A 24,443-nucleotide genomic window follows, 5' to 3' on the forward strand; every position below is an offset into this window, starting at 1 on the left:
GCTTTGAGCAAACAGCCTCGCTTCTCTGTCGCCCTCCCCAGCCCTCAAATTCGCATTCCTGAGCTCCATCAGAGCAGTGCCTGCTAAGCTGGGAGCCCCGAGGGCAGTTCCTGGGGTTCAGGTGCTGCTGCCCAGTCCTGCAGGAGGTGTGAGCACCAGGCAGGGCAGCCATGGAGCAGGGCCAGCCTGGGCACAGGGCTCTGATGCCATCTAGTGTTTGTCACCGCGGTGGGACCTCAGCGCCTGCCGGACGGCAGGGATCCATCCACCTTTGGAGAAATTCCCAACTCCCGAAATGAGTTGGAGAGGCGAAAGCTAAATATCCACATTCCATATCCCAGCCTTTCTTCTCATACAGATCATTAATCCTCCCCAAGCCCATACTTTCCACAAACCTGCTTTTGATTGATGGGATGTGGAGGTTTTTATATTCTTGAGATTATTGAATTATAGACTCAAAACCTCTTGCCACAACAAAGTTATGTACTAAAATGGAAATTGGCAGTTAAATCCCTCAGTGTGTCCATGATGAGTATTAAAGTAATATTCGGAAGTAATGTTGAGATCTTTACCATCAAGACACTCAGTTTCCCAGAACACCCTTGTTTTATGGTGAGTTTAACCACCATCTCTGTGGACATTCCCTTCAGATTAAATCTAACTGGTTTATTTGCTTTCGTTACAGGCACTCAGAAATGCAGCTAATTAATAATATTTTACATTTCCTGGATTTTCTTGGGGGGGCAAATGCAAAGGTGAAGCCCAGGTGGGAAATGTGCTTTGAGAGGGTGGTGCTAATGCTGAATCTTTCTTTTTCCTCCTACAACATGGGGCCAGAAACCAAATACTTCCTATGATGCTGTAACAGAAACCAGGTCATTGCAGATGTGTGAATCTTAAAGGCCATTGGAAGTTCTGCCTGATACCAGCTGTACCCATTTGGGGAATTTCTGTTATTTTCTGTGTTTGTGGTGAGTTAAATGGCACCACTCAGCAGATAGGAGGTGTTTGGGTTTGTTTGTTGTTTCTCACTGGAGAAAAAATGCCTTAGAACATCTCTGAGTTTCTTTCAGAAGGAATTGGTAAAATTCTATTTAATTCACCATAAAATATCTCGATTTAATTTCATCTCATTGTACTTTTAGATTCTGTGCTTGTTCAGGTAATCATTTTTGCTACCAGGTAAATAGTAATAAATGGAGAGTTCCAGAGGGAAGAGAATTTGCAGAGGAGGAGGAGGAATGAGGGTAAAAACCAAACCCAAAATGAAATTTTTCTGAAGAAAAGACACAGCCTGCTGTGTTTCATTAGAGCTCTTGTGCCCCTGTTGAGAGGCAAAGATTTGTGCCATGAGGCTGCTAAAAGAGCAAAGCCTGAGGAAGTTCCTTCAGAGTGGCAGAATTAGGGAGAAAATGGAGCATTTGGGCCAAGTTCCCAACTCTGCCCCGGAGGCACCACCCCGAGGGAGCTACAGGGGGTGCTCAGGGTGTGAGTAGGGAGTGAGCAGAGCACTCAGTAGGGAGTGAGCAGAGCACTCACCCTCCAGGCAGGCCCATGGAGCCGGGGTGTGCCAGGACACAGTGTGTGTCACAGCTGATTGTGTCTGACCGCTCTGGGGGACCTGATAATGGCACCTCCTCTGTGGCTGCTGTTCAGACACGCTCTAGGGGCAGGTGTGCAGCGTCCCTGCTGCAAACAGAGCTCCTCCAGAGCACTGGCAGTGCTGGGGCCCAGGTTATGTGCAGAGTAAGGGCCCCTCTTGCCCGAAATGGGAGATGGATTCACTATGGGTGTGTTTGCATGGAGGGGTGAGAATGAACCCTGAGTGTGCAGAGGCAGGAGGAGCATCTGGAGGCCAGCGGGGCACTCCTGGGGGCAGTGGGGACACTGCAGATGGGACAAACAGGACTGGTGGTGCAGCTGCTCTGCTGGGGCCACAACGAACTCTGGGTAGAGTTGCATAAATGCACTCTTTTAAGTAAAAGATATAAAGAATATAAACATGAAATGAAGATGCTTTAATCTGGTATTTTTAGAAATTTGTGCTTTCAAAGGTCTTTCCATTAATCATCAATGTTTTTGGCAAGTTTAGTGACCGTACAAATACGAAGGGGAGGACTCACGGGTTTTGGTGGTTTCCAGTTCAGCTTGAAGATAGACACAGATTCTCAGACATATTTTGTATTCTTTTTTTTTGTACAGTGCAACTTTTCACATTTGCTTGCACTGTGGTGTTTGAATATACACTCCCTACTTCCCTCCTGTTTTGGATTTGTTTGGATTTACCTATTGAAAATGGAACTGAAATGCACATTTTGTGTAAGTTAAAAAGAGATGTGACTGTCAAAGGAGGCCTTACATTTATGTAGCAGTTGATGTCAAAACCAGGGCTTTTGGGTCTCTGTAGCAATCTTTCTCAATGCAAGATTGTTCTAATGAAAAGTGAAATTGTCTATTTAAGGTCTGAATTGGGATCTCTAGCCATCCTGGTCTACAGTATTTTCATGGAAACATGGGAATGCCCTTTTCTAGTTCTTAAGAAAATGGTGTACTAGATTGTTAAGAGGCTTTGGAGGAGTACTGGGAAGATTTTAGCTTCCTGTTGTTAGCTCCAGATTTTAAGAAGAAAATCCAAACTGGAGAAGAAATTGTGGTTTTTTTTCAGCAGGGATGGAAACAAAATGACATCAGGATTCCCACAGCTCTTCTCTTTCACAATTGGAGTTGTAGCTGACATTCCTCTCCTGTTTGTGCAATACTTCCTAAATTTTACTTTCTATATGTTGGTACTGCAAACTGTCGGGTTCCTGTTTTTATTTAAATGAGGGGAACAGTTAATTGTCAGGTCTGCAGCTGCCAATAGAGAATGCTGATGTAAAATAAAAAAGGGGAAGGTGTTTGCTGGTAGGAATTAGGTAAAGGGCTGAGTAACTTTTTCTGCAGCCTTAAGAGGAACAAATACGGCTGAGCAGCTCCTGGGGACTAAAGATACCAGCAAAAGGATTAATCGTGCTCTTCATGAGCCTGTGCTTTTGTTCCAGGCACAGAAAGGGTCCTTTTCTGTTTCCCTTCACGCTGCTTGTTGTGAAGGGAGAAGTGTTACAAAGGCGTCTCTGTTATTCCTCCGGCAGGCAGACATTAGTTTACAGAATCCCGAAGGGAAGCCATACATCTGGGAGGTTTGTAAACGCCTTCGAACCTCTGTTTGAAAAGCAATCTATTTAAAGCTCGTCTGGTGACTACTTTTAGCCGGGCGGCGAAAAGCCGCTTAGCGCGGCCGGGCTCTGCAGCCCTCGCTGCCGTCCGTGCAGCGAGCGGGGCCGCCGTGCCGGAGGAGCCCCGGGAGGAGCCGCTCTCCGAGGCCGGCAGGAGCCGCCCCCCCGTGCCGGAGGAGCCGCTCTCCGAGGCCGGCAGGAGCCGCTCCCCCCGTGCCGCCGCTCGGTGCCGCCGCTCCGGGCGCAGCGGGGCCGTGCGGTGCCAGCACTGCGTCAGCTCCACACCCCGTCAGCTGACCCGCTCCTGCAGCACCAGTGCAGCACCACTGCGGAGCCCGGGGAAGCCCATGGTTCCCTCCCTGGGCTGCAGGGCACTTCTCCCGCAGCTCTCCCCTCTTGGAATGCATAATTGATAATCCCAGCTGGAGAGATGGACAGTCAGCCGGGCACTTGGAAGGATAAGGGTATTTATTCTTTTGCCTTCTTTGCTTATTTTATTCCTTTGAGATGCCGCGGGTCGTTTTCAGCAAATGGTGTCTGTAGCGTGTATTTATTTGATTGTGAAATGTAGCCGAAGGTGTGGAGTCTCTTTGTGCCACGTGCAGAATCAGAAAAGCTGCAGGTTAAAATGGGTAAATAGGAGCAATGCAGAAGAAGAAATACTTTATGTAGGTGAAACGGCTCGTGTGACACTGCAGATCTTTTCCAGCCCTACAGAGCATATTAATGAAGGGCTTGTTTTGGTATGCACGGCACAAATACCGGCGTAGTCCCAGTTTAGTCCGTGCTCCTTGGAAATTTCGAGATTATTAATAATCTAACAATACTACTCATTAACTATAAAACCCCATGTAATTTGCTGGCCATGTTTTAATATTTTTAAGAGGAGAAATTGCATGGAGACCACAGCAGGGTGGGGATATCTTCTCTAAAAATCTGTTTGAAATATACCCTTAATCCCCTTTGCTTTGGATCTTTCATAATTCTGTCAAATTCTAGGTAAAACTGTGTCTGATTTTTCAGAATTTACAGCCATAATATTAAATTGATTTGGTAAATAAGTAGCTGACCTTAAATTAGTGTGGTGCTGACCTTTGTTCCTGTAAGCACCAATGGGAGATCTCCGGTGTAAATCTCTGTGGATCATTACATTAGTGCTCAGTGTGTTAGAGTTTAAGCCTTATTTGAATAAGTAATCTTCATACTTTACCAACAGGACAAGCTTTAAAAAAAAATTAATTATTTCTGGATACTTAAATGTATTTTAAAGGCCCTGTTGGGGTCGGTGCTTGTGACGTTTTCCTCTTTTTTTAGGAATTATTGCTCAAAATCTGTTTTTTTTAATATATTCTACTTGGACAAAATTGCCACCTCTCTGAAATCTATAGAATGCTTTTTCAGAACCTAAATATATACCAAAAAAAGTCCTGAAGGACCTTTTTTGATCCCTTGCCTCTGCAATATCAGGTTCTTTAAACTTTAATCTTTTATTAAGGGGCTGTAAAATATCAGGAAAAATATGATGCAGTGTTTAGTAATATATTGTTGTTGATATGTAAGTAGTTTAAATGTTCAAGGCTTCATACGTCAGGCCTGAAATTTGTGGGGAAGAAAGGAAGGAAAGGGGAAAAAGAAAAGAGGGCTGAGGTCAGAAGGTTTTGGTAAAAATTGGAAGGCGAGTTCCCTTTTTATGTCTTCAGGCCTAATTTTCAGGTTTCCTTTACACCCAGACTGGCAGGGGTGGTGCTGATCTGAAAGCACATTTCCAACCCTGGAATTTGAGGCCTGGACAATAATGGAGTCTGTTTTGGTTTAAAAGCCCTGAATTGCCCATCCTGAGCAGAGATCAGGTCTACAAGAAAATGGAAGCAGAAATGAAGGTTTGGGGGAAGCAGAAGACGCTGGTTCCTCTCCTTTTGCAGCTGCTGTTGAAGCCTGGTTTAGAGGGGCTTTTTTTTTGTTTAGAACAAGATGAAGATACTGTGTTTCACATTCTTCCTTCCTTAAGTCAGGCTCCAGTGGCATGGAAAACGATGGGTAAAGTTCAGGGACTGATTGCACTATTCATCCAGCCCCAAAATAAATATAGAAGCAAATATTGCAACATGCTCCTTTCCATGCAAAAAATTACTAAAAAAAAAATATAATTAAATCTAAAACCTTAGAAGAGCAAAAACTACAATCTGTACTTGGACTTTGTAGCTGAAACATTGCTTCCTAATGAATATAATCTTAAATTTAGATTTGGTTAATGTGTTGTAGTTGAGGAACAAACATAATGCAAGTGGTACAACCTTTGGCACTGATTAATACCTTTGGTATTGATCATCTAGATAGATAGGATGAAACAGGTCTACCCTGGGAGTAGCATGATTTTAATTTTTAATGCTCTTGAAGATAGGCCCTATGGAGTAATTAGTACTAAAAAGTAACATTTATTATTTAATTTTTAATGATTTCAAGGAACTGTCAGGTTTTAATGGCTGAATATTGATGTGATGGTATGGTGAACAGCACAGCTATACTTCCAGGTCATCCCAGCATTCTTTTCTAATTAATGAGCAGAAATCTCTCTGAATTTTGGTTTAACTTCGTTAACTGATGGCAAAGATTGCATAGGCAACCTTTACCATGAATAATTGGGGCTTTAGAATGGCTTTTCCAGTTGGTACATTGTGCACACATGCACGAGTATCTGGTCAAGTAGAAATGAAAGGAAAATGTTGCTTTGGCTCATTAGGTGCTATCTGAGAATTAATTTTTTTTATTGAGAATCTGGTAGTGTTTGCCTTGTTCTAGCATGTTCTTGTGAAATCTGTATCACTTTTTGTGGGGTTGTGGTGCAGATGCCCAAGCCTGAGCTGTGTGTGGTGCAGCCTTGTTCTGTGCCCTCTGGCACCCAGCTGGAGCCACCTGCCCATGGCTCTGCTGGATGTGCTGCTCCTCAGGGATGCTGGGACAGGGACAGCTCTGTTGGTGGCAGTCCCACGTGCTTGGCACCACTTGCTGGCCCGCTGTCACCGCCCAGTTTCTCCAGCCAGGAGCTGCTGTTGTTCCTGGCTTGCAAAGAGACAGTCAAGGACCAAACTGGCTTCCCATGCATCTGATGGGGTAAACAGAGGCTGCAATTTTGTGGCCCAGTCTCTGCTCCTGTTAGGATGTCAACCAAGGTTTGGAATAATCATCCCGATGCAGGAAGCCTTGAAAATGTCACACCCCAGGCTGCGGTGCTGCTGGACACACCAGCCACTGAATGGATGGCTGATGGCTTCTCCTGGGGCTTGGGCTGTGTGGGGTCAGGACTGGGATTCTCTGCACAGAGATCAATGGAAACCTTGAAGATCACATCCTGTGTGAATATGTGAGTGGAAAAGGCCTCTCTGAGCAATTTGTGGTTGTGGATTTTCTGCCCAGCAGCTTTTGCTGCTCGGTGACAGATGGGACATTGTGCTGAAAGCTGCCGCTTCTCAGCGCTGTGTCCCATTTCTCCGTTGGCACAACGCTGAACTGAGCCACGAAAGCTCTGCCCTGTGCCCCTCGCTGTTACTGGGAGAACATAAAGGATCCGTTCCTACCTCTCGCGTCACAGAAAGGTTCCAGTGGAACAACGCCTGTAAATCGCACGGTGTTTTTTCTCCCCATGCCTTTGACACAAGCCGCCTTTCTTTGGCGCTGAAGCGGGGTGTGTCGGACTGTGAATGCCGGCTGCAGGGCAGCTGCCGGCTGTTGGTTGTGCAGCCGCATTCCCGGGGCTCGGCCGCTGCCGGCCATGGGCGGCCCCGCCATGGCAGCGGGCGGAGGTTGCGTAGCTCCGACCTCGCAGCGCCCTCGCAGGAAGTGGAAAGCGCCGGGAGCGGAGCCGTGCCAGGGCTGGCTGCTCGCTGCACGCTCAAGATGGATGCCAAAACGGGTTAGTTCCTTTTTCCTGCTTTTCTGTGCTACACGTGAGCTCGGCTCGCTCCTGGGGCTCGCTTTTAATGGCTCTTTCTTAAAAAAATAAAACCCGAACGACCCCCCCCCCAAAAAAAAAAAAAAAAACCAAACCAAGACAGGGTTGGTTGCTTGGTTTCAGGGGTTTTTAAAAAGAGGATTATCAGGTTGAATATATCAGACCGCTTGTTTTTAGCATTAAAACCCAAAATGACTTGCTCAGTTTTAAGTTAAATATCCGAAAGGAAAAGATTTTAAAAATACAGCGCCAAAGCTATCGTAGCATTTGCTTTAAAAGCAAAATGTAACTGGATGAGTTGTGCATGTAAGGCACGGATGGTACAGGACTATTTTTAGACGTGCCAAGTGACAGTTCGTGCTTACCAAATGTAGGCAGCTGTTCTTGTTTTAGAATAGGCCTGCAAGACGTGCATTAATATTATTTATTTTATTATACTTCATATTGTGTAAAATGCAACTCAGAACTGTTTCCATAAGGAAAGATGTCGCAGGGCTGTTGCTGAAAACGGGTTTGGGTTTTTTTTGTTTCTGGTTTTATTTTTAATCTGCTGTGAATATCTTGGGTGTTAATTTAAAACCAGAAAGCTGCTTCTAGTAATGCTTTGAATCTTTTCCTTTCAAAATAAATGCAAATAACTTGTTTCTGATCAATTAGAGAATACACATGAGTGGCTTCATCTGCTTTCTTGGACTGCAGAATTACAAAGCAGTTTTTCAGTGACTTAAACACCGAATTTCCTTTGAGGAATTTACGATGATACCAGATCCGTATGTCATTAAACCTCCGCTCGTTTGGTCGTTCTCCAAAAGGAACGGAGATGAAATAAGGAAAAATGTTTTATGAGCAGCTTAACTGGCCCGGGAGCTCCTGGCGTGGGGATTTTTCTTATTGATTACCGAGAACAAAAGACTTGATGGGTCGCTAAAGGCCATTTGGCTTTTGTTGTGTGCTTTAATTCCAGCAATGCACCTTTGTTTCTGGCATTCTGGAACTGTCACATAGATGAATTACTCTTTTTACATTCCTTGTAGCTGGGATAATGCATTAATGCATGGAATAAGTGATTTCCAATGAAGAACCCACAGCTTTAAAGCTGTGCAGAGAGGAGGGAGCAGCTCGTTTCCAGAAGTAAAGCTGTCTGCAGGCAGAGGAGCAGGGCTCATACTGAACGTGTCACCTGATACAGGGGCAGCACCACATTCGAGTGCATGGATGCTCAAATTGCAGCATTTAAAAATAAACACAGTTTTAGCACTTGCAGCAAATGCTCAAAAAAAGGGGGGGGGGTTTATTTTTTTTCAAAGATTCCTTACGTGATTTAAGAGCACAAAATTCACTGGTTTTGGCCAGACTGGTTGTGAAGATCTCACCCAGGTTTAGCTTAGTTTAGGTTTGCAGGTTTACAAGGATTCCTGGGTCAATCACACCATTTTGTTGATGTTTAATGCAAGGTGTGCAGAGACACAATAGATTCTTTTGTGTCTGGAAGCAAAGGAAAAAGCGAAACAAAAAGTTCAATTTTGGCATTGCAACCCACACAACAACAGATCTACAATGACTTGACGTTATTTGTTTGGTTTTTACAAATATTGAGGAGCGGTTGTGTTGCTGGGAGCCTGGGCTCAGTGGCAGGAGGAGTTTGGATTGGAGGCGCTGGCAGAGCCGGAGCTGCCTCGGGCAGTGCTGCTCTATCTCTGCCCCCATATGTTTGTGCAGTCACATGGTGGCAGCGCCAGGCCCTGATCTGGCTGCCTCCTGCCTGCTGGGGTGGCTTTGGCACAGCTGCCAGGCTGGAAGGAAGGAGTGGGATGGATGTGCTGCAGGGGTGAGGCTGTTCTTTCCACAGCACTTCTGCTCTGTGATAAACTGAAGGTGTTGGTGCAGCTGGAGCCTGCCTCTGGCTGTGGGGCTGCAGGGAACTTCTGCTCAAATGGGAATTAAATATTGAGGTTAGATACTTAGCATTAGGGTGGCTTTAAGATTATGGTTTTCATCTTTCCATGTTGGAATAATTGGAAAGAATTCAGCTCTTGAACGTCTGGGAAAACACACCTAGCCCCAGGGGCTGTGGCACGTTGTACCTACAAAAGGGTTACACAGACTTTGCCCCACAGAGGCTACCAGGTGTTGGATGTTGGAGCATGACTGTGTTTTCGTCCTGCAAGAAACAACAAACAAATTCTGTTTTTTTAAATGTTTTTACAGTCATCCAAATAATCTGTTCCAAGCTGTGATTAACTGTTTTACAGTTAATTTTGGTGGTTAACTGTTTTACAGTTAATTTGGTGGTTAACTGTTTTACAGTTAATTTTGGTGATTAACTGTTTTACAGTTAATTTTGGTGGTTAACTGTTTTACAGTTAATTTGGTGATGTTTAGGGTGAGGCAGGATTACTAAATGTGCATTGCAATAGTAATACATTTCTGTAATTCATCTTGAACTCTGTCTGCACTGGGTTATTGCTGTTAACAAACAGAGCTGCAGTGGGTGTCTTGAGCCATTACCTATCCCTTGTGCAAGGGTGTACTTTGCTCTGAAGAGTGATGCTAAAAATGGCACAATATTGTGTTCTCTAATGAGGGTCACTTAAGGAAAACTAAACTTGGTTTGCAAATGAAGTCTTCTGCATTGGAGCACAGCAGATTTAGCCTGAATTGACATTTCAGGGAGAGTATTCCCTCTTGATGGCTCAGTCTGTCACCCATAATCAACATTATAAACTCCCATGGGAATGCTTCCATCAAAAGCAAACAAAATGAACTGTTAATGAGTCTTTGAGCTGTGCCTTTGCCTCTACCAGGCTTGGAAAGATATAATGGTTTCAAGATCTGTTGGTGTCTTGTTATCTGCCCTCAGAGGGAATTGGAATCAATCTCTCCAGGGAGTGACCTCTACAAAATGCCCGACAATGAGAGGAAATGAAGCACAAACTGTGGTTCTGGTGCAGAACACAGCACAGCAGCTGAAGAGATGAATCCTGACATTGCTTAAGGGCATCATTGTTTTAAAATTTAAACAATTGCATCTGGGTAATCCTAATAGCAGTAGTCCAAATAATCTGAGGTCCAGAACTGACTAGTACTAAATAACCTATTTCTAGTTGTGGTTTCAGCTCTGGTTTGACAGGGGTTTGCAAGTTCCACTCTTGGTGACTCTCAGCAGTCGAGTGAATAATGAAAAATTACTGCCTTGATATGAATGCCAAAGGAGCCTTGTTCTAATTTCTTACCTCTTTTAAATTGCAGTTGTTGACCTCCTTTACTGGCGAGACATCAAGAAGACCGGGGTGGTGTTTGGAGCCAGCCTGTTCCTGCTGCTCTCACTGACAGTGTTCAGCATCGTCAGCGTCACAGCCTACATCGCCCTGGCCCTGCTCTCTGTCACCATCAGCTTCAGGATATACAAGGGAGTCATCCAGGCCATCCAGAAGTCTGATGAGGGCCACCCCTTCAGGTGAGATCTTTCTTTCCATTAAGCACAATTGGGTTGTTTTGGAGAGCAGCAGTGTTGGGTGACACGTGCTGTTGAGATGTTGCATAATAACAAAAATAGACTCTGCACTGAAAAATGTGTTCCCCACTTTCAGATTTTCTCAGGAGTCATACAGTAGATACAGAAAATGGAGTGAGGTCTTGGTACAAGGGATGGAAAAATCAGAATAAATGTAGCAGGATTTAAAGCATGACAAAAGGCAACTTTAATATTTTTGAAACTTTCAAGACTTTAAAATGTTTGGTTTAGTTTGTAGCTGTGCTCCCCACTTGCAAGGTCAGTGACAGGGTCCAGGCACCCACTGCTGCAGAACTGCCTCTAAGAGGAATTAAAATTTATTAATCTGTGTTGGAGGACTTGTAGGAGTGTGTGTTTCCTGTTTCCCTGCCAGCCCTGTCCCACTCTGCCCAGCCTTGCTTCTCCCTGTTAGTAACGAGTGAAGTGGCTCAGTCTCCCCTTGCAGGCCTCAGAAAGTCCTGTTTGCCCCTCTATCTACAGCCCTTTTATTAATTTGATAGTATTCCCATCTTCTGTAAGGCAAAGCAAAATGCAGGTTTCCCTCCATTCCTCCCAGACCATGTGCAGTGGCTCCTTTTCCGGTGGAAGCCAGTCTGGGGGACAAAATTCTGGGGAAAAACACTCTCCCATTAGGGTGAATATTCCCAGCTGGAATCTTACTTGCTTCTCATTATCTAAACAACAATTTCAAGCTTTTTTCTTAGCAAGAGCAAGCAGAACTTGTTCTACCTATGCTCTTTCTGCATTTTTTTTCTAAAAATACTGATATTCCTAAGTAGCTTCCAGACATTCTTGCCCACCATACCTGGTTGCTTATTTTTTTCTGTATAGCTTATCCAGAAGAAGGATATTTTATATCCACAAGGAGGACATTTTTACTTGAAAAATCCTGTGGGAAGAATTGGATTTTTGATGCAGGTGCTGAGTATCCTGTGGATGAGCTGGGGAGGGTGAGCAAATGGAAGCCAAGGGTGGATAGCAGAATGTAGCCTTGAAATGGCCACTTGCTGCAGTTACCATATGAAGTATTTTCATTTGTCTTGGACTTGCCACAAGGTCATGTTTAGCTTTGCCTTAAATGACATACACGGGAGCATTGTGCAATTTTCATATTAAAAAATCTCCAAAGCAGAATCCCATTAACAGAAGTTTGCCTAGTGTGACATGAGCTCCATTTTACAGATGTGCTGCACTGCTCCTTCTGCCTGCAGCGTGCACATCAGATAAATAAATTATACTTTGTTTAAAGACTCCAAATTGCCACAGCCACTGCAACTGCAGATAAGTGACAGTGGAGTGGAAAGAACATATAACCAGATAGGGGTTTATATCTTTTATGTGAAAGAACTGCTCTCACTAGCTGTAAGAATTATTTCTAGCAAATGAGAAATTTAGCTCATTTTGCTGTGCTATAGTGTGTTACAGCTTGATGGTATTTCCACAAGGGCCTTCCAGAGATGGATATATTGCTTTTGTAGGCTTTTTTCCCCTTGTTTTAGCCTGCCCCTTTTTTGCCTGGTGCAGGTGACTGATTAAACAGCAGTGAGAAAAAACTGGCTGGCTGAGAATAACCTAGGTTAGTTGTGTTTGTCCTTTCAGCATTCCCCACCCTGTGAAGTCTGTTTCTCCACAGCACAAAAAGGAGGTTCTATCTAACTCAGAGCAGGTTTGCAGCATTTTCACCCTGAGGTTTGCTGCTGTGTCCTGCAGGGCTTACCTGGACTCGGATGTGGCCGTGTCGGAGGAGCTCATCCAGAAGTACAGCAACGTCGTGCTGGGCCACGTCAACGGCACCGTCCGCGAGCTGCGGCGCCTCTTCCTCGTCGATGACCTGGTGGATTCCCTCAAGGTGAGCGTGCCTCTGTGAGGGCACTGCTGCTGCCCCAGCTGGCAAAGCTGCGTTCTGCTCCTTGCAGGATGAGCTGTGCCTCTGCTTGAGTAAATAACCAGGTGGAGTTTGCTGTTGGAAGTGTTCAGCGCTGGGCTGGGTATCGAGTGCTGCCGCTGTGCTGGGGTAGCTGTAAAGGATAACTGGATCTGCAGGGAAAGCAGAAATGAGCTGCAGCTCCCTCTCACAGCAGGAATCTTCTAAAATAACAAGCCATGCTGCAGTCTGGGCATTGGGGATGTGTCACTGATATGTGTGTGTGTGTCCCTCTGGAAAACCTGGCTCTGGCCTAGATTGTCCCAGCCTGCTTTGGAGCTGGTTTGCTGTTTGTGTTTAGTGCACAGCTCCCTGTCTTTAAACAGGAATTCCTTTTCCACTTTCTGCTGGAGTGGTGAGGGCTGAGTGATGCCCTTGGGTTACTGGGAAGGTGGACACTGGTTCCAGCCCCTGGATTTGGGAGTGAAAGCTGCTGTTTTTAGTGATGGGAATTACTGAAATGGGGATTGCAAATTACCCAATGTGAGCAGTGCTGTGTAACAGCTAGAGTCCATCCATGTAGAATTTAATGGGATTTAATTAGAATGGCAGAGCACAACTGACTGTGAAGAATAGTAGTAAATTAAACAAAAAGTTATAAAAAAAAAGAAAATAAAAAACCCAACAAAACACCCCAAAAAACCTTCCATAATAAAAGAATTTGCTGAAAACTCTTCAGTTTTGTTCTGGGAGAATTGTATTCTCTCCTTTCAAGCTCCAATTGCCTTTCTTTGTTTTTGAAACTGGTGTTTCCTTTACCTAGTACAGTGTGTTGTCTACTTCTTTTTCCGTTTGCTTAATCTTCTTGAAAAAACTTGCATTTATCCTGCAGTAAATCCCCTTACTTAGTGCTTTACAAAGTCCTTTGAATTGTTGTGGAGCTGGGGGAGGGGTTCCTTGTGAAACTGCGGAAAACCAGGCAGGCTGTCCAAGCCTTTGTTGGAACTGTGCAATAGAAACCTGCAGGCAGATCTTGGAATCTTACCCAGAGTTTGCAGCTCCAGTTTCTCATTGTGCTCTAGGTTAAACATTTCTGGCAGTGTGTGCCAGAAAAGCTGCACCTGATGCCCTGCAAGGCTCCTGCAGTGGGGCAGCTCCTCTGGAAGCAGGAGGAGCTGTAAAAGGGGGCTCTGCTGCTCCTGGGACAGGTTTCTTTTCTCAGGAGGGAGACAGGGGGTGGATATTGGCCTGGGGGTTGTGCAGGAATCCCCCTGCTCCTGAAGGGCTTTGCAGGAAAAGGCTTTGAGGTTGTGCATTCTTTTCTGCACAGTCATTTCTATTCTGCTTTTTGAGACATGATCAATAGTGCTGCTGCCAAAGTCCTGTTTGGATCTGATGATCAACAGCACAGAAAAACTCAGAATCACAAGGTCACTTTGTGATCCTGCCTTGGTCTGAGTGAGGAGATTTCTCACACCGTTTGTGCAGGGACCCCAAGCCCTTGCAGTAAAGGAGGAGGAAGCAGAGAGGAGCCAGCTGCTGTTCTAGAGAACACTGGTCTGAAAACAAGGCCTTCTGGAGGAATTATGGTAGGAGCAGAATTAATTCCAGCCAGAATGTCTGCAAGGCACTCTAATCACTTAAAATACTACAGTCCATAGGAAAGATGTGTTTATTCGGCTGAACTGATTCATTTTCCCTCTCTCCTTCTGACATTTAAAATGTTTTATGTAGGTTAATTAGTCTAATTTATGGTAGCTGGAAAGAACCCTTTATCAGAAACCAGTGAATGTCAGGACAGTTCACAAGCACACGTTACTGATTTTGAAGAGTTTGTGCTCGAGGAGAACATTGGGATTCCAGGGTCTTATGTAATATAATGGCCCTGGTTTAAAAAATAAAAATATCTTGGCTTGTGTAGTTTAAACATCTTCAGTCTAGGAAACCACATGTTTATGTATAACTCAAGCTACAGAGCTCTAATGTAGAAAATGTCTGCAGGTCAGTTCATTGTGTGTAATAGTTCTGACTGTAAAATCTGTCTTGTTAAGATTTTTTTTCTTCTTTATTAAACGATGCTTCAGTCAGGGAAGTCTTAAAATGGACTCTAAATGTTTATGCAGCCCAAGGAGAAATTCCTCACAGCTCTTGAGGAGTCTCTGCAGAGGAGCCCTTGCCAGAGCCCCAGGAGAAGCTGCATTTTGTCTGGTAAAGGCTGTGCTGGCACTGGGCACTGCTGCTCCTGCTCAGCTGAGGCTTTGAGGAGCAGAGCTCTGTGTTCTCAGTGTTCTGTAGCAGAGAAGGGCATGGGGCACTTCTGGATTTGCCTATTTTGGTTGGCTAAAGTGGCTTCAGTCCATCAGCCACCAGGCCTTTCACTGGTGTGCAGGTCCTTGGAAGAACCAGGTCTGGATCCTGGCCTGCCTTCTGCTTTCTTTTTCTTATCTTAGACCTTTATTTAGAGGTGTTTCAGGGAAGGTTTTTGTGTTTGTAAAGGTCTCTGAGGTGTGTTTCAGGTAAGCTTTGTTGTGTCTGTGAGGGTCCCTGGGTTTGCATAGTTTATAAGGAAAAGAAAGTAGAGACCAGTAAGGAAATGTGGGATGGATAATCCTGGGAGAGCTGCTGGAAGTGTCAGAGGAGTGCAGAGGGAGGAGCTGTGGGATCAGAGTCCCTCTCCCATCCACTGTAAGTGTAGGGGATTAAACCTGCACATGCAGCAGTTCCTGCTTCTGCCCTGGGCAGACTTTGGGTGGAGAGCAGCTGGTGTAGTCAAATGTGAACTCCTGGATTTTGCTCTGTCTTGAACCATAAATTCAATGCTTACTAAAACAAATAATTGATAGTTCTGATAATTATTGGACTTTGGGATTGATTTGTGTCTTGTTACCCCTGTGCTTACATAAACTCCCATTTCTGCCCTGGGCAGAGTCATCAGCAGTGTCCTGGCTGCTGAGCTGGCTGGGTGTGCTGAGCTTCAGCAATTGTGTCCATGGGGAGCAGGTCAGGGATGGCTGGTGGGATGCAGGAGAACCACTGTAAACCATCAGGGGCTCTTTGCCCAGTGCTCCCTCCCTTCCCTCTCTGGTGGCTGTGCAGGTGCTCCAACATGGAAGTGTTTGCTCCAGTAAAATGCCTGGTGCAGAGAGATCCGCTCCAGGCTCACCCTGGCATTGCAGGGCAGAACTGGGCCAGGGAGTTCAGCAAATCTGCTTTATTCTCCTTGAGAAACCTGCCAGGATCCCTCAGCTGCTAGGAATGGTACAGCCCCTCTGAAGGTTACCTTTGTGCTCCTCCCTGCTGCTGCTGTGTCACATCTCAGAAGTGCTGACAGATAAAGAACTGCATCATTTGCAGTTAATGCACCTGAGTTTTAGACCAGTTTTGAGTAAAGCTCTTGAAGTCAGCTTGATTTTGTGGCAGGGTTCATGGAATTAAACTTGTATTGACTATCAATGCCCTTATCTTGTGGCTGGCTGTTGATTTTGTTTGGTTTGGATATTTTACATCTTTTGATAAGCTGAAATTGGATGTTGGGATATGGAAGTTCAGAGTAGCTTGGCTGCAGGCCAGTTCCAGGGTCCTGGCCCACACCCACACTGCCACCAAGCCTTGTTTTCCTTGCCAGCTCTTTGTGCCCATCCTTTCCTTGGGTGTAGCTCCTGCTGGTGGGAGAGTTTCCATCTTGGGTTGGTCACTGTGCCCTGCTCTGCCCTCCCTGGTGCCAGTGCCAGCCCTCTCATGGTGTCTGTCCAGGGTTCTGCTGGAAAACAGCCCCAGTGCTGAGCTCACAGGGCTGGGGGTCTGCTCTGGGCAGAGCAAGGAACAAACTCGGGTGAAGCTGCTGCTCCTGGCTGCTGCTCAGCTCCTCAGCACTGCTGCAACTCTAGAAGAAAGGGCTGATTTTCCTCAGGAGGAATCCTACCCCGAAATAGAGCTGGCAGGCCTGGGTCCCCTCCCCCTGCTATAGGTCAGAGGTGTGCCTGGGACACTGCACCTGGCACTGAGTGTGGGCACAGCTTTGTGTGGAGCTGGGAAGCAGAGCCTGTGTCCCACCAGGAGCTGCACAAGTGCTGTCAGCAGGGAGGGAGAATGGGGCTGAGATGGGGAGCCAGCAGTGCTGGCAGTGTGGGGCTTTGGGGATGGCTTTGCTTCTGAGCTTGGCTCTGACCTGGAGCCAGCTTCCATGTTGGAGCACTTGTCACTCCTCTTGTTCCTAAAATTTTTAACATCCAAAATGTCTTAGGGTTTTTTGAAGGAGAAAAGGTAAATCAAGGCCACCCTACCCTGTTACCTTCCAGACAGGCTTTTCCTGCTGTGTCAGGGCATGGCTGGGCCGGTGGGTGGACACTGGGTGGGACACACACAGCTGTGAGCTCCCTCCTCTCTAGCTCTGTCATGCAGCCCTTTGGCCTCTCTGAGCCTGGCCTGTCCCCTCTCTGGAGCTGTGTGTTTGCTGTGGAGCTGGCAGTGCCCAGGGCGGGCACAGGGCAGTGTTTGGGCACTGGGCAGTGTTTGGGCACTGCTGACTCGGGCTGAGCTCAGCCCCGTGACTGCACCCAGCAGGCCCCATATCCCATTACTGCATCCTTGAGCCCTCTCATCAGGCAGCTCTGGTTACAGGAGCTGCACAGGGCTGAAGTGCAGAGCTTTGGGGCTGTTTGTTTGGGAATTTGTGTGTGCAGCAGATGGGATGTCCTGGGCACAGAGTGGTGCTGATGGGCTCTTTTTCCCTTGCAGTTTGCAGTGTTGATGTGGGTGTTCACTTACGTTGGTGCCTTGTTCAATGGTCTGACATTACTGATCCTGGGTAAGTGTTTGTTACACACCTGGCACGCCCAATAACCCTGGGGAGGCAGTGGGGTGTGGTCACTGGGAGGCTCATCCTGTAGCCTTAGGATGCTTCACTTCTAAGTTCTTTTTTTTTTTTGATAATACAGCAGAACGGATAATTTTGAGTTCTGTTGTTGAATTCCCTGAGATTGCTATCTCCAGACATTCCATGGTTTATAGGCAGGTTTGTTGTGCTTGTCCCTGTCAGGCTTAGCCTGCCCTGAATGTCATTGCTGTGCTGGGACTTAGGGGGAGGTGCAGGATGTGCTGTGGCCGTGTCCCACTGCAGGATTTCATTTGCTACATCCCAGAGCAGGCTGGCCTTCAGGTGTCAGAACCAAGTGATGCCTTTGGGAAGAATTTGCATGACCCCCCACTCCCAATCTTTCCTGTGACCAGACTTAACTGTACTGGTGGTGAGATCTGGAGAACAGCTCAGGCTCTCCTTAGTAGGGATTATTGAATTTTCTGGCCAACAATTGGTGCATGGGGCTTAATTGTTCATTTTTCTTGGACCTTTTTGTAAGACATATCAAGGTGTGGAAACCAGTCCTTGTTCTGCCTGAACACCATCCCTGTTGTCAATATTTATGCATTTGATGTGCTCTTTTCCAGCTTTGATTTCGCTCTTCAGCGTTCCTGTTATTTATGAGAGACATCAGGTGAGTGTTTAATAGAATTCACTCAATGTTTCATAAAATCAGCTTGAAGCAAAACCAGAAACGAATAATTAACATTAATTTCAGTCTTCTGAAATATTTAAAGCCTTCTAAACTTTACCCAGGAACCAGGGCCAGGGAGCACGAGTTCAGTTTGAAGTTCAGACTGTGTGTGCTTTCCTTTTTCCTTCTTGGTGGAAGAAGAGGTTTCCCCAGCAAACAGTTCTGGAAAGGGCCTGATGAACTTGGAGGCCTTTTGTGCTGGTCCAGCTTTGGTTAGGACTGGAGCAGCACTGGGGAGGGTGTGTTAGTCCTGCTGTACCTTTTGGGGTTGGTATTCAGAATTGGCTTCCCAAAGCTCTGTGGAATTTGTAGCCCTGGCAAAAACAAGAGGTGGGAGCTGCTTGGCCCAGCCCAGGGCTGCTCTTGGGGAGAGACTCCCATGTAAAAGGAGTAGGGAGGAAGGAGCCAAAATAAAATACTTGTGATTAAATTATGGCCAGGGCTGTCTTGGGCAGGTCACTGCACAGGAGGGGGCAGCCAGCTCTGGCTTAGCCCTTGGTCTCCCCTTTCAACAGCACGGCAGCCGTGGGGGCAGGAGCAGATGGCAGAGCCTCCCGGGGGCTGCCCAGGCTCCTCCTCCACAGGGAAAGGGCCCTGGAGCCCCAGTGTGGGGCTTAACCCGAGTGCTCAATCCTGGCCGGGCTGCAGCCTAAGCTGGTTACCCAGCCTGGCCCAGCTAAGCAGCTTTGCTGTTCTGTGGGGCCCACAGGGGCCCAGCCCTGCACCCACAGAGTTTGTGGGACTCAGCCAGGCTGCAGAGGAGCTGTAACTTCTTTCTGCTTCAATTCCAGGCCCAAATCGACCATTACCTGGGACTCGTGAACAAGAATGTCAAAGATGCCATGGCAAAGTGAGTTGGTTTGGGTTTATTTATTTTCCTTTGTGCTGATCACAGCTCCTGGCACACGTGGCACTCCTGTCTAGGACCAGTGTGTTCTTCCATGTGCCAGGCCAAGGAGGGAAAAGGTCTCAGACTCTGCACTGGTTAGGAAATGAGCTCCTGTATTGCTGATGCTGTACTGAAATGAGCCTCTGTTATTTCTAATAGAAATCTGTGTATGTGAACCCATTAGTGACAGCTGAGCCCCTCAGCAGGTGCAGGTGAGGGGGGAATGAGGAGTTCAGCAATGTCGCTGGGCTCTGCGTGCAAAGCTGTGTTGGGAGGGCTCTTTTCACACGTTGCTGTTTTTAAGAGTCTGTTTAACCTTTCCTTTTTTGTTACTCAAACTTAGCTTTGTCTATTTTTTTTTCCTCTTGCAGGATCCAAGCAAAGATCCCTGGGTTGAAGCGCAAAACTGAATAAAATAAACCTGAAGCAACTTATCAATAGGAAAGAAAGTTCATCTTTTAAGGGGGAAAATACTCATTGGATTTACATGGGGAGGGTCAGGGAATAGCAAACCCCTTGACATTGCAGTGCAATTTCACAGATCTTTATTTTTTAGCAACGCAGTGTTTGAGGAAAAATAACTGTTTTGACTGCCATGTGTTTCATCATCTTTAAGTATTGTAAGCTGCTATGTATGGATCTAAACTAATCATCTTTCCTTATCCTGTGTGCAGCACTGGCTAATACAAACGACTGAGACAGCTGTACATTTGCTTCAGCAGAGGTAGTTCCTGCTGCGTGCCCGAGGTGTAGAGCAGGTGGGGCAGAGGAGAACACTTCCCAGTTTGTGCACTGTGTATGGTCTGTGTAGATTGATGCAGATTTTCTAAAATGAGATGTTTTAGAAGAATATACCAGTTTAGCAAGTTTTGAAAAATCTTGCCTTTTTGGTATGAGTATAGCTGTATTGTGATTTTGTTTTATCAATTGCCAATATATATATATATATATATGTGTTTCACAAAGCTTAGATCTTTCAGCTGCTCCACAGTGCTTTGTACTTCAGAGAACTGACTGAGGCCTGGACGAGCTCCAGAGCACACAAGCTTGAGAAACTAAAAAGTCTCTGTAAACACTGGCATCTGTTGGAAACAACAAAAGAGAAATGAACAAAGAACCTCCACACAGAGTAAAAGAAACTTACAGCATACACTTTGTTGCACAAACGTACAGTAGTTGATCTTGAGCAAATAATTCTCCAGCTTTCAGACTCTGATAATCTGTGGACCGAGTATCTAATGCTGCAAATGTTGTTTGGAAACTTAAAGCCCTGTCCTGTTATGCAAGAAAATGATAAGTGAAAATTTATACACTTGCAGTTTGAGCTGTACTGAACTAAGTCTGTGGAATGCATTGTGAAATGTAAAAAAAATCCCAACAAAAAAGGAAAAAAAAACCAACCCCAAAACCCCAAGTATCAATAAAGCTTATAGACATAAAATGATACCAGTATTTGGCTTTCTTGAGGCAAGTTTAATATATTTGTGTTTATTTGAAGTTCCTTGTGATAAATTTCCATTGTCCATGGTGGTGGCAGTAGTGTCCGAGTAGAGCGGGTGCAGGGTGGGTTTGTCACGGTCCCTTTTCTTCCTCTGCAGCCTGGAGGAGCTGCTCAGGGCACCTCCAGTGGCCCAGGGAGCTCCAGAGGTGTTGGGTCTTGGAGGTTTGAGACAGGAATGGTTGATGCCATTTTCAAGTTTGAAGGAAATAAGTCCCAATAATTTTTCCAGGTGTTGATTCTGATTTAAGAGCTGGACATTGCAAACTTGTGTACAAATTTATTTGAGATGCAGATTTTAACTGAATGGCATCTTGACCATTGAAAAATAGAAATTCATGCATTAATATTTCATTTTCCAGTAAAATACAGCATTCATTCTGAGCATTTTATACAGGAAGCCAGACCATAGAAACATACAAACCGTAGGTAAGTGTTTTCCTGACAGACACTATTGCTTGAAGATATTTCTCACATCACTGTTGATTAATTCATTCTGCCACACAACTGGTTTTGTTTGGGATACAATCAACGTGGAAGGAAGGCAAACATGAGTGGTACAAGACAGGCAGAGGTGCTCACTGCTGGCACCACCTGACAGAACGGGATTTGACCCCGAAGGTTCTTGGAAAAAAGACTGCATAGGGACTCGTACTGTGTATCTGACAAACTGCTCTGCTGTATAGTCATATAAGGCATTAATAAATTCAATTGTAAAAAAAAAAGGTGATTCTTTGAGGTTGCTGAAGCACTTTGTGTGTTAAACAGACAGAATCCACTCCTTTAATGGGATGTTTTTGCTACTTTTCTGTGCAGTGGGCAGCAGAAACGGACTGGAAGGAAGGTTCCAGAGTTCAAAATCCTATTGTCCTGAACTGGGACTAAAGCACTATTGCTTTTCAGAGACTAAATGTAAGTGTAAATGTTTTATTTTGGCCTTTATTTCTTTTAATTAAGAAAGGTAATTTCAAAGCATGGATGTTGTTCCATGCCCAGAATCTTGAATAGCAAAATACGTATTTAAGCTATTTCTTTTTAAACTTTCTCCAGTTCCACCCTCCCTTGAGTTTTTGTTTTTGACTAAATGTTCTAACAAATAGTGAAGGGTTTGAGTTGCCTTTTGGGAGTATCTATCTGCCCATGGTTCCACTTTTCCATGTTGGCAGCTCTCCTCTAAATCAGCTGTCCCCCAGGCCAGGACAGGGGGCTCTGTGGGGTGAGGGAGAAGCAGGGACAGGGAGAGGAGCCCAGTCAGCTATGATGAGCTTTTCCCAAAAACAAAAGCTGCATTTCCTGGCATTAGAGGATTTATGATTCACTTACAAGCAGCATAGACTGGCTGGAGGGCACACAGCCCTGCCATAGGGACATTCCAGGGATTCCTTTGGAGGCTTAGGATCCCCCTCCAGAACAGGAAAGAGGGAGTGATGGAGGCTTTCCCACCAGGCCAAGATTCTGGCTGGCCACTGCCTGTAGGAGTGTAAAGCACATTTTCCCAGAAAGGGGAGCATGCAGGAACACTTGGGGAATGACTCCCTCAATCTTGTGTTCAAATGTCTTGAACCAAGTCTGTCCAAGCCCTCTCACTCACTGCTGGAGTTCAGCCTGCACTGCTGGCTGCAGAAGCAGCTGCCCCGGAGCTGGAATCCCTCACTTGGCCTTCTGTCAGCACAGAAACAGCAGGGAATTCACTTGTCAAGGTATTAAAAACCCAAAGCAGAAAACAGGGATCATGTAAGTACCCAGCTGGAAAAGGTGAGAATGGTTTAGCCCTCCTCTGGGTGAGAGTCATAGCACCGTGTGTGTGTGGAAAGCAGGTGGGGGGAGGCAAGGCTGCAGCCCAAACTACTAGAAAATTATTCCAAGGCACTTCATGGATAGAAAATTCTGCCAAATATATATATTTAAAAATAAAATGGACTTAAAAAAAAGGGATACTTTGTTCCTTCAATTAATGAAAGCTGAAGGGTTATCTCCCCCCTCCCCAGCCTGCTCATTAAATGCTCCCAGCTTTACTGAGTGCACCAAATTGGAGTTTTAAGCAGGTGTGGTTAAAACCCACCCACTTTTTGAACTTTGTTCAAGCCACAAATTAGGAAATTAAAGGGCCCAGCATTTTGTCAGCATTTTCTCCCTTTTCAGACATGGTTTGAACAACACAGTATTAGGCAAAAGCAGCTTTGTGAGTGAACTGTTCATCCCTTTGGGACCCCCAGGTTACCCTTCAAACCTCGGCTTCCTTCGCAAGGGTGTCGGGCTTTCCACGGCCAGCTCCCATTCCCTTTTGGTAGGTTGGGATGAGTGATCTGGAAATGTCAGCCTGCAGCAGGGCTGGGATTCCTGCAGCCAGGGGGGCATTCCTGGCTGTCCTGGCCAGCACAGCCCTCGCTGGGGCAGGACAGCAGCAGCCAGAGGCTCCTCAGAGGCAGCGCCACACAAACACACTGGGGAGACAGGAGGGACAGCAGGGATTGGCCGTGGGCACAGCGCAGTGAGACAGGAGCAGAAAATGAACACATTGGGTGTGTGAAGTACAGACTGTGTGTGTGTGAGAGAGAGAGAAGTGTACTGTGCACAGTTGCTCTGTCTGTAATGTGAGCACTATGTGTTGTGTGTGCAGTGTGCACAATTTGTGTGTGTGTGTGATACTGTGTGCACTCCATGTGTCTGTGTTTGTGTGTGTGCTGCGTGCCTATATTTGCTCTGTCTGTGCTCTGTGGGCAGTGTCTGTGTGTATGCAGTATCTAAGTATATCTTTGGGCATTTCTGTGTGCACTGTGTGTCTGCACATGCAGTGTGGTGTGTGTGTGTGTGTGTGTGTGTGTCTGGGTGTATCTCTGTGTGTGCCCTGTGTAGGTGTGTGCATGTACTCTGTGTGTGTGCCCTGTGTGTATCCATGTCTGCTGTATGGGCACACTGTGTGCCCATGTGTGTGCACATGTACCATGTGTGTGCAGTGCATTTGTGTGTGAGATGTGTCTGTGTGGCTCATGTTAGTGTGGCTGTGTGGTGTCTGTGCATGTGCACACCCGTGTGGCTGTGTCCCTGTGTGTGTGTGTGTGTGTGTGCCTGGCTCTGTGTCCCTCTGTGTGTGTGTGTGTGTGTGTGTGAGTGTCCCTGGCTCTGTCCCTGTGTGTGTGTGTGTGTCCCTGGCTCTGTGTCCCTGTGTGTGTGTGTGTGTGTGTGTGTGCCTGGCTCTGTCCCTGTGTGTGTGAGTGTCCCAGGCAGCCCCAGCCCGTTACCTGCAGTCGTCCCCGCCGGTGCTCACCACGAACTTGTCATCGTGCGAGAAGCGGATGTTGGTGACATGTGCCGAGTGCCCGAAGTAGCGCTTGTGTTTGGCCTGTGGGACAGGAGAGAGCTCAGGGCTGGCACTGGCACAGCTCTGTGCCCACAGCCTGGCTGAGCCCAAGGCCTTTTCACTCCCTGGGGATGGACCCTGCTGTTGGGTGCTGTAACACCGAGTGCTGAGAGCTCTGGGAAAAGCAAAAGCTGCTCAGGTGAAAATAAGAGAGGCACTTACAAATTTCTCTGTGCATGGGAAGTCAAACAGCTTGACCAGCCCGAAGTCATCTCCTGTCACTATGTTCAGGCCAGCGTGGGTCACACAGGCACAGTTGACATCGGCTTTGTCTGCATTGCGTGGCCAGATCCCAATGACTTCGTCTCCAAGAATGCTGTTCCAAAATCAAGGTAAATAACATAGATCAGACCACAAGACTTAACTTGCTGCTGCTCTTCCACAGGGGGCTGAGCCAATACAGGTCAGTAATAAAAAACTGCTGCATTTAAAATAAAATTGTCCCTTTACATGATTGCCCTGAGCTCATCATGGAGACCAGCACACTAATACATCATTTTTATGTGACTCTTAAACAATCTCTATCCATCAATCCTTAGGTTTATTTCCCATGAAACCACTGGCATCATTCTACACCACCACCTTGTGCAGCTCTGGTCTC

General features: G+C 46.1%; 2 protein-coding genes across 14 annotated transcripts in view; one reads left to right on the forward strand and one right to left on the reverse strand.

Annotated features, from left to right (window-relative positions):
• The window catches only part of RTN4 (reticulon 4), a 40,497-nt gene extending 20,070 nt beyond the window's left edge, over window positions 1-20,427 (forward strand). For 4 of the 6 annotated variants that reach the window (XM_074536708.1, XM_074536705.1, XM_074536706.1 and 1 more), the window contains 6 exons: window positions 10,414-10,621; window positions 12,389-12,527; window positions 17,280-17,349; window positions 17,988-18,034; window positions 18,886-18,944; window positions 19,355-20,427. In XM_074536708.1, coding sequence (XP_074392809.1) covers window positions 10,414-10,621; window positions 12,389-12,527; window positions 17,280-17,349; window positions 17,988-18,034; window positions 18,886-18,944; window positions 19,355-19,397 — 566 coding nt within the window. In that variant the 3' untranslated portion in view covers window positions 19,398-20,427. Of the gene's footprint in view, window positions 1-3,425; window positions 3,680-6,604; window positions 7,126-10,413; window positions 10,622-12,388; window positions 12,528-17,279; window positions 17,350-17,987; window positions 18,035-18,885; window positions 18,945-19,354 lie in introns of those variants that run through there. The other 2 variants (XM_005486792.4, XM_014266863.3) reach the window with 2 other exon arrangements.
• Window positions 19,548-24,443, reverse strand: part of EML6 (EMAP like 6) — a 93,007-nt gene continuing 88,111 nt past the window's right edge. For all 8 annotated transcript variants that reach the window (XM_074536697.1, XM_074536698.1, XM_074536703.1 and 5 more), the window contains 3 exons: window positions 24,005-24,158; window positions 23,724-23,824; window positions 19,548-22,925 (listed from right to left, as the gene is read on the reverse strand). In XM_074536697.1, the coding sequence (XP_074392798.1) occupies window positions 22,901-22,925; window positions 23,724-23,824; window positions 24,005-24,158 (280 nt within the window). In that variant the 3' untranslated portion in view covers window positions 19,548-22,900. The remainder of the gene's footprint in view (window positions 22,926-23,723; window positions 23,825-24,004; window positions 24,159-24,443) is intronic.

Source organism: Zonotrichia albicollis, chromosome 3, assembly GCF_047830755.1.
Source record: "Zonotrichia albicollis isolate bZonAlb1 chromosome 3, bZonAlb1.hap1, whole genome shotgun sequence".
Taxonomy (NCBI): Eukaryota; Metazoa; Chordata; class Aves; order Passeriformes; family Passerellidae; genus Zonotrichia; species Zonotrichia albicollis.